At 44.6% G+C, this 14,157-nt stretch overlaps 1 protein-coding gene across 2 annotated transcripts in view; it reads left to right on the top strand.

Moving 5' to 3' along the window:
- The first annotated feature begins 1,698 nt into the window (after window positions 1-1,698).
- APCDD1 (APC down-regulated 1) overlaps window positions 1,699-14,157 on the top strand; it is a 33,985-nt gene continuing 21,526 nt past the window's right edge. Inside the window, exons 1-2 of one of the 2 annotated variants that reach the window (XM_074383778.1) lie at window positions 1,699-1,794; window positions 2,003-2,158. In XM_074383778.1, coding sequence (XP_074239879.1) covers window positions 1,740-1,794; window positions 2,003-2,158 — 211 coding nt within the window. In that variant the 5' untranslated portion in view covers window positions 1,699-1,739. Of the gene's footprint in view, window positions 2,159-14,157 lie in introns of both variants that reach the window. The other variant, XM_003924852.4, reaches the window with a different exon arrangement.

Genomic DNA, 14,157 nt, shown 5'->3' on the forward strand with positions numbered 1-14,157 from the left:
ATGAAAACCTGCTTGGCCCTTGGCAAACATTCAAATCTTACAAATCATAGTCTGCTACCCAAGCCTAGCAACTGGGATGAGCGAATGATCAGAAACAAAGTCAGGCTCAGAAAGATGTGGCAGAGCAAGACTAACGCAAAATCATGCTTGCGCTCATAGGCAAGCATGGTTTTCATGATCTTTTTGCCCACACAAGTATTCTTTCATCTTCAAGCTTTGCAAACAGTAGCACGTTAATCTTCACAACATCCTTGTGAGCTGGGCAGCTGGTACGTGTTATTATCCTCTGTATTAACGATGGAGAGATGATAATGACAGTGATAAAAATTAAGACATCAAACAGCATCAGCACTCACATCAAAACACCCGTGGATTTCTCAGGTTAAAAAAAAAAAAAGTGGAAACTGTCAAATGTATTCTCATCTATTTTACTATTACACTGTTGCTAAGCTCCAACCAGTTTTGAAAGCCTAACACACAAGGAGTTGAATTGCTCAAAGGGCAGAGAATTCTCTTGGGAAATCAGGCATTTATTTTAAAGTTTTTTTTTAATGAAAAACACTAGCGGAGTTGAGTCAAGAAATATTCTCTAGACTCCACTGGGTCTCCTGTCTGCTCTTTATTCTAGTGTGGGGAAGAGGTGACATTTGGCTTACGAGAGGGAAGACTTCCGGGATAGGGGAAGGGCTCACGCAGGCCCTGGGCAGAGGAGGGACCTCCCAGGTAAATCAGATGGCTGCAGCCTTGTACCCGCCTTGAAGAACGAAGGATCCCAGGGGAAACTCTTCCTGCCTTCGGTTCTTAAACGTCAATGCAGTCCCCGCGGAACAGAAATAAAATCAGCGTGATTGTGGTGATTCAATTTGCTCTGGGAGAGAAGAGGACTCGGCGAAGGGGCCTAAGCGCACGTTCTTAGGCTGACAGGGAGCGTTCCTCGGAAATTCCTCCTGTGTTTCAACAAGTCATTTGCCTCGTGGAAGGGGGAGGAAAAAGTGAACGGGCCCCTGCCGCCTACACCATGCCCTTCGCAGGTTGAGGCCTGTGACAGGGCTCCCTGTGCTCCCCAGAGGAGCCGGGCCCTGGGCCGGGGTAGGGATTTGCAGTGAAGACCTGCATCGCACCCACGAGGGGGCCCAGCGCTCCAGCATCCTCACCCCCAGCAACCCTCCAGGACTCTCTCTTTGGTCTCCCCGTCTCCTGTGTCTGCTCGGGGGCACACACCGCGGCTCGGCAGGCCGCTTCCCTCGGATCCCACGCGAGGCCTAAGCCTCACCGCCCGCGCTCTCTTTGAACACCTTTCCCCAGTGGCGTGGGCGGAGGCGGGAGGGTGACCAGCTCATTCTCTTTCCTTGCGGGCGGGGTGCTGGGCCGAGGGCTTCCAGCCCCTCCGAGGACTAAGCGCGCCGGGAATGGGGGGCGGGGAGGAGAGAAAGGGGTGCGTCGAGCCAGAGAGAGGCAGAGGGGGCCCTGGAGGGAGAAGAGGAGGAGGGGAGGATGGAAGGGGTAGGAAGCTGGGAGAGGAGGGGGAGGCGAGAGAGCGGGAGGAGGGAAGCGGGAGGAGGGGCGGCCGGAGGGGGAGGCGGGGAGGCGTTGCCCAACGCGCCCTTTCAAGTCTCCGCGCTCCCCCCGGCGGCGGCGGCCCGGGGGCGGTGGCTCGGCGTCACCTCCCCCGACCGCCCCCTCCCCGGCCCCTCCTCCGTGCCGCAGCCCCGCTGCCCCGCCGGCGGCGCTCTGGAAATATGAAGAGACGCTGCAGCTGCGGCCGTGGTGGCGGCCACTGCAGCTCGGAGCGGCGCACGCGGCTGCCGGGACAGGACGCGGGACCGGGCGCAGAGAAGCCGGGGCGGGCGGCGGAGCGGCAGGAACGCAGGCAGGGACTCGGACCGGGCCGCAGCGCCCACAGCCGCCGGACGGCGCCCAAGGAGCGCGCGCGCCACGACCCCGCGCTTCGCCCGCCGGGCATGGGGCGCGCCGCAGCCTCCTGAAGCCCCGGCCTGGCCGGGCCGCACCCGGCCGGAGGCGGAGGGCACAGAGCGAGCTCAGCTGCCCGGGCACCGGATCGGAGCGCGGCGAGCGAGAGGGCCCCGAGCAGGACTGGAGATGTCCTGGCCGCGCCGCCTCCTGCTCAGATACCTGTTCCCGGCCCTCCTGCTGCACGGTGAGTTCCCGAGGGCCACTCGCGCGCTCCCAGCAGGAGTGGGCAGGCCCGGCGCAGCGGAGCCAGCGGAGGGGTCGGGTCTGGATCGCTGCACGGTCTACACTGTCCCCTCGGCGGGGCGGGTCCGAGGGGAACCCCGTGCCCGCCGGCTCAGCCCTGGAAGAGAGGGGCTCTGTCCGCTTTCCCGGGCTCGGGACCCCTCTCCCCCAGGGCGCCTGGAGCTCTTTGCTGCGGGACTGTTCTTTTTGGAAGGGTCAGAGCTCTCCCACGCAGACACCTTTTATGTCCAGAATCCGTTGAATACAGTGCGAGGGAAACTTCCGTCCACTTTGCTGAAATTTCCAACTGTACACTGCCTGGAAATAGCCGGCTCTGCGAGCCTTTTTTCAAAATGTCAGAAGGCAGCAGGCTCTTGATGTGGTCCAAGCTTTTAGGAGAGTGGAAAGAGAAACTGATCATTTGGGGAAGACACATCTGTCTGCCTTCTGAGGACTAGTGTTTGTTGTATGCCTGAACTTTGCTTCCGGTTGAGGCGGGGTTGTGGGGTTTTCTCCCAAGTGGACTGTTGCGTTCTCTGGGTGTAGTTTTAAGAAACAGGGGACTCCGATTAGCCAAGATTTAATTATTACAACCAGTGTCCGAAGGTGCACCCAAACCTGACGCCCCATTTCCTGGGCTTCTTGTGACACTTGCCCCCAGGGGTTCTAGTAAACTTTCAGCTAGAGAACATCAGCGCTTTCAACGGGCTCCCAGAAATGGCACTGAAAACACCAGAATTGCTTTGGGATGGACAAGGCAGGTTTTACGGCGCGTCGCTTTCATCATATTGACAGGCCATGGCAGATCATGCTGTGTTGGTGTGGGTGTTCTGAGCAAACTGTCCCTAATGGTTAGACACCTGACATTTCAACAGCGTGGCTTCACAGCTCTCCTTCCTCAACGTCCATTACAGCCACCCCAAACCTGCAGCGGGCTCCGACTTCAGAATGCGTGGTAGCCAGGACTGAAAGTCAGGCTGAGGACTTTCCCTCCGGAGGATCTAGGAAAGGCAATTGTTAACCCACAAGCCACCGGGATGGGATGCTGTTTTTGTTTTGTCCTGCCCCAGGTGGGTGGGTTGCATAGCTCCACAGGCTTTGTGAACTTGTCTGGCTGGGCCAGACCTGCCCAGTTGCCAAGGTGTACTCAGAACCTCGGTGATCCCAGAATTTTAACAGTCAGGATGGAAGGCTTGCAGTTCGAAGGCAAAAAGAGAGAAGGTATAATTATAGGGTTGGACTCCTAGGCCCATCTGCTTAGAATTACAGAGCAGTTTTAATCTTTGGCTGAAACATGAAACAAATCAGAGCCAATGAACAGATGAAACAGCAGCTGCCACACACACAAGAAAAAAGAGAAAGAGATGAAACAGGGAAAATTGTCCCCCTTAAAAAATTGTTATAATATCTGTGAAGAAAAAAGAGAGTATGGTCAAATGATTTAAAAATAAAAGATCATTACTTGAAAGCTTGGCATGAACAGCATTTTTTTGGGTAAAATCATTGCCTTTTAAACTACAAAAGTGATCCTCAGAGATGTAACCTAGTGTAACTCTGAACATGTTCTCCCTCTTTTGAGAGGTAGGGGTTGTAATTATACTTCCTATCTACCAGTCCAAGATGGGGTAGCAATGGCTGATAGGCAACAACAGCACAAGTATATCCTGGATGAGGACAGTAGCCCCAGGTCTCCTGAGTTTGAGAATTTGAGTCTGGGGTCTTCTGTAACTCTGGGAATCTGTGGGAGGAGGGCTCCCCAGACCGCATGGTGTTGGCAGGGGGATGCGGAGCAAGAAAATAACTAAGAAGGACAGTCTGAGCTAAAATGGGAGCACAGTGGAGCCAGACTGCTTGCCAGACATGCGTGTGTGCACACATGTGTATATGTATATATGAAGATAATATAAGATAAAAAAGGAGGTTTGCAAAGTTGAGTTGGATGATATGGATAAACCTGTAAAAAGTTATCCAATTTCAGAATGAATCTGCAATGGCACAATTATTAAAATTAAGTTGCTCAAAGATCTACTTAGATCCAGCAGAGAGTATCAGACTCTGGTGCAGAAAATAAACAGAGGAAATCACTGTTCAAGTTATTATTCCTCAGGATTTAAGAAAGCTTTGCCATAATTAGCAAGAATAATGTAAAGCACCCAAAAAGAATGGGATATTCGTTCTTTCCCCTTTCCCCCATGACTTTTACTTGATTCAAGTTTTTGTTTGTTTGTTTGTTTTTAATACTTTTAAGTTCTGAGATAGATGTGCAGAGTGTGTAGGTTTGTTACATAGGTATACACGTGCCATACTGGTTTGCTGCCCTCATCAACCTGTCATCTACATTAGGTATTTCTCCTAATGCTATCCCTCCCCTATCCCCCACCGTCAGACAGGCCCTGTGTGTGATGTTCCCCTCCCTGTGTCCATGTGTTCTCATCGTTCGACTCCCACATATAAGTGAGAATACGTGGTGTTTGGTTTTCTGTTCCTGTGTTAGCTTGCTGAGAATGATGATTTCCAGCTTCATCCATATCCTTGCAAAGGACATGAACTCATCCTTTTTATGCCTGCATAGTATTCCATGGTGTATATGTGCCACATTTTCTTTATCCAGTCTATCATTGGTGGGCATTTGGGTTGGTTCCAAGTCTTCGCTATTGTGAACAGTGCTTCTATAAACATACATGTGCATGTGTCTTTACAATAGAATGATTTATAATCCTTTGGATATATACCCAGTAATGGGATTGCTGGGTCAAATGGTATTTCTGGTTCTAGATCCTTGAGGAATGGCCACACTGTCTTCCACAATGGTTGAACTAATTTACACTCCCACCAACAGTGTCAAAGCATTCCTATTTCTCCACATCCTCCCCAGCATATGTTGTTTCCTGACTGTTTAATGATTGACATTCTAACTGGTGTGAGATGGTATCTCACTGTGGTTTTGATTTGCATTTCTCTATGACCAGTTCTCTAATGAGGAGCTTTTTTTCATGTTTGTTGGCCACATAAATGTCTTCTTTTGAGCAGTGTCTGTTCATATCCTTTGCCCAGTTTTTGATGGGGTTGTTCTTTTCTTGTAAATTTGTTTAAGTTCTTTGTAGATTCTTGATATTAGCCCTTTGAAGTAGTTTTAACAGCAAATGGGTATTACTCAACCTAACCAAGAGAATGGTTTGCTGAGTATGTCCTACTCAACAGATCGGCATTTTGCAAGCATTTAAGAATTCTGTAGTAACAGATGAAATGTTATCGTATATTTAAATAGAAGTTATAAATCTGAAAGCAATTCTTGAAATCTTCTCAGAATGAATTAGTGATTTTTTTCCTAATAACTAGGCATTTTATTTTGCTCACCATATGATACCATTTGTCTATTTATGAGTCAACTTAGTAGGTAAAAGCATTTGTTCTATGGTGTTGAATGTTCTTCTGACGAACTTTAATAAATTTAGTTACACACATCGTTTGGAGATTATTTGTTATACCACCAAGTCAGGTTAAGAAGTGTAAGAAGCGCATGCCGTGTGAGGTTGCAGTGGATACCATCATGTTTGGCATCCAGTCTTTGTTCAGTTTTGTAGCTACTTCTGTTTCAATTCATTGCCACTTATAAATCACCCCTAAATCCTATCGCAGAGTAAATGAGGTTCTGGCAAGACTTAAGCCTGTTGTTTATTTAAGGCTGCAAATGTGGTGCGAGACCCAAGTTCAAAATTTGATGGCATAAAAGTATACATGTCAGTTTTACTTCCCTCCTCTTCAAATTCTGAAAACAATTGCAATACTTAATCCAAATAAAGCCTATTGAATGTCAGGAAGGTATGCAGCTGGAAGATGTCCACGATCACTGTTTTCTTTGCTTAGATAAAAGCCACAAAAGTTTCAGATGTCAAATTCTAGAAATCATTCAGCTCCAAAACACAGATTAGCACGAGGTGTCCAGAATAAGTGTCCCTGTAATGCCACAGCGGAGTGCCTGATTCTCTTTGCTAATGGAAACATTTGATTTTAAGTTTTGGAGCTGACTTTGGGAGAGATGTTCTCTTCCCACACGCTGTTTACTTTTGTAGAATTCGTTGACTTTTCTGAGACGTGAAGGTTCTTTTAGCTCTTGCCTTTCATTAAAGTTTATTCTGTCAAAACTTTTAAAAACTTTGCAGATTACTAAATTAGAGTTTAACTGACAAAATGTGAGGAAACGTTTATGTAGGGTAAAATAGAAATCTTTGAAAAACTGACTAAGGACAGTTTTTGTGACTGAGAAAACACTGTCCTTTCTGCACTTTTTTTCCCCCCTTTCAGTTATAAAAAGAAAATGAAATCCTGAAAAGAAGCATGACTCATCTGTACCCAACAGGGGCAAGGGTCTCAGACAGATGTTAAATTTCCTCTTGTTAAATAAATTGACAAGCCAATTTTATTCTCTTATACTAGCCAAGTTCATTCTTTTTTCCCTTAAATGAGAAAAGAACTAAATATAGGTGGTTGATTTGTCTGCGTGATGACAAACTGCTATTTAGGGACAGACTGATGACAATATAATCAATCAAAGGGAGGCATAAAACATTTCAGACCAGAAATAGAAGATGATGTGTTAGTGATTGTCTACATCAGTTGAAAGATACATAGCAGGGCATGTCTTCAGCAAACTCTTCCCCTGGAGTTGAAGTGATTGCAGGGAAAACTTCAGGAAAAAATCTGCTACCGTTCTCCAAATATGCCTTCTTAATGGGTTGGTTTTGTGAATAAAGGCCACTGCTTAGTCCTCTCCAGTTTGGGAATAAAATTATTCTGGAAAGTCATGCGATAGATCTGTACATACATATCAAGGTTGGAGAAAGGATATAGTATCACCCTACAATTATTAAGGGTATTTTGTTCTGCAAGCACTTCCCAGTTTCATTCATCCAGCTAACCATTTAGTCAGTAAGTTCATCTGTGAGGGCCTGCGATGTGCCAAGTGCCACCACTTGCTAGGTCCAGGGACCGAAGGGGAACATTTCCCCTTCCTTGAGGATTCTTGAAGAATATCTAGGGGAGGAAAGAGAAGAAATACTGACTGTCAAGCTTCAGAGCTGGGCGGATGACACACTGCAGTTGATTGAACTATTTTCCCTCCTGGGAATCCCACAAATGTGCATACAAACACACACACACACACTCCACAACTGTGCTGAAGAGGGTGGCTGTGGCTAGTCAGCTGCAGATCCAACATGCAAACTTTGCAACCTCTGGTTCAGCCCCAGTGTCCACCCTGGGGACTATGACACTAGAAGAAGGCACAGAAAAATAATTGATTTCAACTAAAGTCAAATGGAACCAGGAATTTGAAAACTTGACTTTATTATATTACTCATAAAGAGAGAATACTTTTAGATATGAAGATTTCAAGATGGGCAAAAGCAGCAAGCCTACTGCAAAAAAATGGAAATAAAAACAAGAACTTGATAAGCACAAGTACCACAGTGGTGGTATGATTCAGTTCTGTCTGCAATACATACATGCTTTTATTTCAAAAAATAGAAAGCTGTCCTGGGGTTTATCTACCAGCACCCACTTCAAAGCACACATTTAACAGTAATGACTGCTTATTTAATTGGGCGGGCAATTTCATGGCTAAGTAATTACCTGCATTTAATCTAATCAGTCACATTTTACGTATCACAACAATTCTAACTTGAGAACACTTTTTTCAGTCTGATTATTAAAGTATACAGGGCACATTATGTAAAGTACAGAAACTTGCAAAATGAACAAGAAAAGAATCATTTTAAGCTCTCTATCATTATTGATATTTTTACATTATACTTAGTCTTTTTAAAGTTCAGGTTTTTTCCCTTGAGCATTAGAATACATGTATAGAGATTAACCTGACCAAAGATTAGTTTAGCCCCAAGTGTGCTTGAAAATTGTCGTTTTCTTCACAAATAATTTTACATTTTATCATGTGTAAAATAGATTGAAACTTTTGATTTCTCAGTCAATATAGACAGGCAGTAAAAAACTATGGAATACATCCATCTGGATAATTCAGATTGTTAAAATTTTATTGAGGCCAGGCACGGTGACTCACGCCTGTAATCCCAGCACTTTGGGAGGCGGAGGCGGGTGGATCACCTGAGGTCAGGAGTTTGAGACCAGCCTGGCCAACTTGGCAAAACCCGTCTCTACTAAAACAAATCAGCACATGCCTGTAATCCCAGCTACTCGGGAGGCTGAGGCAAGAAAATCGCTTGAACCCAGGAGGCAGAGGTTGCAGTAAACTGCCATCACACCACTGCACTCCAGCCTGGGTGACACTCCATCTCAAAAAAAAAAAAAAAAAAAAACCTCACAAAACTTTATTGAAAACTCAGTCTTGGTCATGGAGTATACTGTCCTATTTAACTTTTTCCTGTATATGTGGCCATGATTCATGCCTAAGAGGCATCTGAGTGCATAGTAGGCACTCAATCATGTGTTGAATGAATGAATATTGACTTGCAAAAGTCCAGCAGGCACCCCACTCTCTTTCCTCTCCCACTCTCTACAAAGGCTATGTTTGGTTTCTACACAGACTGGTGTGCTTGCTCAGAGCACCATGGGTTTAGGAGCGAGATCTGCTGTGGATGGCTCTAGCTGAAGGACTGTGTGTGCTCCATTTGGAAACTATGCCTAGGACTGCTTTCTGTGCATCGTCTGCATCGTCTGGTGAATTCAGGGATGTGAACTGTTAACCTGACACATAGGCCTTTTATTTAGGGCATAAACCTCCATGTAAAATGGTCAACCCTGTGCTTCCCTTCATTTAGGTAACTCTATTTTTAAAATGCGATTTCATGGGGAATTTTCATTCTCTGTTAGACGATTGTGATTATGATTGTAGTTAGAACCACTGTGTAGTCATGCAGGATTGCTATCGTAGGGTAATGGATTCCTTGGGTGTAAATCACTAGTGCACACGTGCAGGTGCACACACTTACACACCACCAAGCCCTCCAGAGCTCCAGACTCTCATTTAGTGCTCTGGAAATGGTCATCTATAAAATCATGTCCTAAAGCACACAGGACTTAATTTGTTTCTAACAGGTGAACGATTCCTTCCAAAATCTACTTTACCGCTTGACATTCGTTAGAAAGAAACTACTCCCTTTGTCATAATAATTGTATCTGGGCCCACACCACTGGACTCCCAGTGTTTGAGACCATTTTATGGTGGAAGCATTTGGATAACCTTATTCAGAATTTCTCTGGGCTGGGAACTGTCTCTGGACAGCTTCCAGTTTAGATAGTACCGTGGACTAACTTCATACGTTCTCAATCAAGAGTGCCTCTGTTCCTGTATAGTAGCTAGCATTTGATCAAATGAGATGATATATACATAAAGTGAATTATCAAGTGTAATGCAAACATTAGTCATTATCATCATGATCATTATGTTTAGTTTATAGAGGAAAAAGGAAGGCATAGATTAGATGACTTACCCAAAAACACTTTGGAGACCAAAAACTCACAGCCATTTTCTTACTATTTGTTTAATCCTTTCAGATTCTCTTGCAACAAAGTCTTAGTGAATGGGAGCGCCATTCCTAGTCCCTTTAATTAACACTAGAATCTTTGGCTAATCAAAATGTCGACATTATTTGTGTGTGTACTCTCACTTATAGTATATGGTTTCTAACTTGTTTTATATGTAAAATAAGAGAAAAAAACTTTTCATAGTTTACACAGAGTTGATACATATTCATTCCAATACCTTTCTATCCACAGCCTCATCCTACAGGCATGGTTGTTCCTAATAATGACCTTAAGGCACTTTTAAGAACCTGAATCATCAAAGAAAGATCATAATGTCAAACTGCATTTGACATACAATGGTAGAAGTTTCGACAACCGAATATTGTGATTAACCAACACTTCCAATTACACAAGCAATCCAATTAAGTGGATGGGTTTAAAAACTTATCATTATATATAATAAGCACATTTATTATTGTAAATAATAGGTGTACTCACATCGGAACTGTTATTATCATTGAAGTCCTTGAACTTTGCATTGCTAAGCACTGGCGTGATTGATTTATGCAATTTAAAATGTATTAAAGGCGGATGTAAATATGTTTTACAAATGTTGCTTTTCAGTTGTAGTGCTAAATTTCCCTCCCTCTCTTCTTCTTCTCCCCTCCCTTCCTCCCTTCTTTCCTTCTTTCCTTCCTTTCTGTCTCCCTTTCTCCCTCTCTCCTTCTCTTCCTCTTTCCTTCCTTTTTTCATATAACTGTTTGGTAATTCTTCCCCCCACAAGATGCAAAAGTTAGTCAATGCCTCTCCAACACTACAGAAACGATTCACTGTAGTTTGTTAGGAGCTGTTCCCTTCTTTTATCTTTCTCATTTATTTAGTCAAGAAATCCTACAAGACTGAACCATTGCAATGCCTCATCATTGATCTTCCTGCTTCCAGTGTGTCCTCCATGTCCCTCCAAAAAAACCAAAAAAAAGCGATTTTTACAAAATGAAATTCTTACCACACCACAACATTGCAGAAAATCTTTTGGTGGCCCCTCTTCACCTTTCCAGTGAAATCCCCACTGCGTGACAGACACGTGGTGCTCTAAACTGTGGCCCTGCCTCCCTGTGCCCCTCATCGTGGTGGCCCTGCCTCCCTGTGCCCCTCGTCCTGGGTCACCTTATGTCCCTTTTTCCCAGAGCCTCCTACACGAATCTCTCACTTCTGCCCCGCTATGCTTGAGTGTGTTCAAGCACTCTCTACCTAGACCGCTTCTGTTCCATCTTCAAGGCAGAGATGCCTCTCCGTGAACCCTCAAGGAAGAATTCAGAGCCTGCCCACTCTACAACCCTGTAGTTTCTTGCCCAACTGAGACTCCCAGGAGAGAAATGTTTGTAGCTTCTATGTCCAGAACAGTGCCTGGCCCTTCAGAGTCTTACTGATTGATTGAATGAATGATTCGCTTCCAGTCCCAAATTTGGAATTTACTTACTTCAGGCAATGCAGCCAACAGAAGGGCTCCTCAGCTGACCGGAAATTTAAGCCTAGTGTCCTCAGAGGCACACCATGGCTGATCCTTGAAAAGGAAACTTTGGGGTTTCGGGTCTAACTTTTATGTGGCTGAAATTGGTGCTTCAAATGACTTTTTAATTCCCAGCCATTTAACAGAAGTAGTACTCACAGGAAAGTCATCCGCATTTGCCACATCAGATGAGCCAAGTAAATACTGCAGACCACTTGCAGTGGTGAACGGAAGCCCTCAGAGACAGTTTCTCCTGCCTTACAGCGACTTCTTTCACTTGACCCATTTAATTTTGCTCCTTAGGAGTAAAATTAATTTAGCTCCTTAAGAGTAATGAAGATGTTGGTTACTTTGAAGGGAAAACATAAAAATGGAATAAATACCAACCCATTTTTCCATCTCAGAATATCACCCTAGAGTGTGAGCCTGAAATCCCTGTGACCTTGGGGAGCGGTGCCAGCCTTGGAATTCTCCATCTGGCTGCTCCCATGGGTGCCCTTTCTGCACTGCCAGCCTCGCTGGGTTCCTGAGCTGTGCTCATTGTCAGATGTGAGCAATGGCAAAATGGATATTGATCTCTAGAAACCCTGGGCTATTTAATATCATTTTTTTCCTGCTTTCCAATGATTTGTGTATTGGAGGTTCTTAGATTTTATTTCTTCCACCACTGGTTAAAAACATAACTGTAGGCCTCCTTTCCCGTGTGACTAGTCTTGTGAATGACCCATACAAATGCTTACTTCCATTCCCTTTCCATCTGCCTTTGAACTCCCTAACTTCCTTCCCAGGATCTGTTTCATCATTTTGACCCTTGTTCTTTGACATTCAGGCCAGTGAGACCTTAAGAGCTTCAAAGTAAAAGAAAAAAACAAAACACACACACACACACACACACACACACACACACACACACCCCAACACCAACTTATTTTTATTTGTCTTTATGCTTCTGGCTCCTAAAGTATAGCAAATAAAGGTTAATAGTTATGTTTTATTTGTTTATTTTAGAGACAGAGTCTCACTCTGTCACCCAGGGTGGAGTGCAGTGGTGCAATCATAGCTCACTGCACCCTTGAACTCCTGGACTCATGTGATCATCTCGCCTCAACCTCTTGAGTAGCTGGGACTACAAGCATGTCCCACCATGCCTAGCTATTTTTATTTTCCTGTAGAGATGGGGTCTTGTTATGTTGCCCAGACTGGTCTCAAACTCCTAGCTTCAAGCCATCCTCCCACCTCAGCCTCCCAGAGTGTTGGGATTACAGGCATGAGACACTGTGCCCAGCCTCATTGATAGGTATTTGTTAAACTGAGGATAATTGATCAGCAACCATAGACTCTGGCGCTTTGGGCCTGTCTCTCTTTTATATCGAGGGTCATCATTTAACTTTGCCTGGAGCCTTCCTGTCCTTATACTTTGTCCTCCTCAGAGCTCAGAGTGAGCCTGGCTCCTCCATGTGGCTTTACCATGATTTTAACTGTTCTGTTAGTTAGAGGGGAGTTTTTGAGGGTGGTCTAAGAACCTTACTATTATTTGAAATAATATCAATCAACGTGGAATGAAAGGCAGTGTACTAAACTGAGACGAACCTCAAGAAGTGGGTGACGTCATCCCTTCATCACTGATGAGTAGACTGAGGCTTGGAGAGTTAAGTGATTTGTTTAAGATCACTGCACTAATATTGTGTTTCATCGATTGCAAGATACCCATCTTTTTCGTACTTTAAGATCTCTGCAGGGGGTGCACATCTCATAGTTAGTGAGGGTCTCAGTCCCCCTTGGTCTCCAGATAGTAGCCATGAGGGGTGACATTCCCTTTGCCTGTGTGAACCTGAACACACATACTCATACTGTCCCCATATCACCTCCTTTTTATTCATCCTTGGGGCTCATCTGGAGATTCCTTGCAAATAGGCTGGTTTTGAACATCAAGAGAGTATACATTTGAGTCAGTATGCTTGGGTTTTCCTCCCTCACTCACTTACAAATTATACTCTTAGCACTGAATAGAAAAAAACCACGGTGAAGATCGGACAGGTCTTATCATAGACCGGTGGAGTGTTACTTTGACATTTAGTGAAAGCAAACATTTATTGCTGGAAAAATAACTCCAACTCCATATTTTCTCACACAGTATCTATCATTCAGCCACTTGGAAAGGAGAATGACCAAAAAAGATGAGGCGTTGTTTGTGTTTTGTTACTGAAATATACGCAGAGCAAACAAATCACCTGTCACATGTGCAGCAGTGTCACCAATGCAAGAAAAATTGTCAGATGTCTTTGACTAGATAAAAGAAACGTCAGAGCCAGCAGAGGCTGCTGTGAATGATACACGGGTATCTCAGTACTGTTGTTAAGGCATCATGTCATTGTTTAAATGTGTGTGTTTTGTCACTGATAATAAAATAATGATGCATCTTAACACTCCTTGAGGTCTTGGATTCAGTGCAATCCTTCAAGTGGCAGATCTAATTTCAAACCCAAGCAGCTGAGCTCTGGAGATTTGATCCACATCCACTACACTCCTGGCTTTTCTTATCTTCATGGGAAAACACTTGCAGGGTGTAGAGGTTTGCACATCAAGTTTTAGAACACAGCTTGGTTGATAGTGAGATGATGGCTTCTTTGCTGAACGCTTAGCAGCATATTTAAAGCAGAATCTCCCCCAACTCCCAATACCTTGTAACTTTAGCTAAAATCTATTTTAAGTTAGCCACATCAAAATTGATCACACCGTTGAGCCATCAGACAGCAAATTATATTCGGTTTCATTCTTTGACTGGGACACTGAGGAAATGTTGACAGTTATGAAGATAATTACAACTGTTGAGGCTGGCGGAGGTCCAGTGAGCAGTCTCCTGTCCCCTGTTCTGGTTCAGAACTAAGGGAGTGTTCAACACGAGGGTGAGACATGGAGATTAAAACATTAGCATAGTGATAAATACTCCA

The sequence above is a fragment of the Saimiri boliviensis genome, chromosome 13 (genome assembly GCF_048565385.1).
Source record: "Saimiri boliviensis isolate mSaiBol1 chromosome 13, mSaiBol1.pri, whole genome shotgun sequence".
NCBI classification, from domain to species: domain Eukaryota; kingdom Metazoa; phylum Chordata; class Mammalia; order Primates; family Cebidae; genus Saimiri; species Saimiri boliviensis.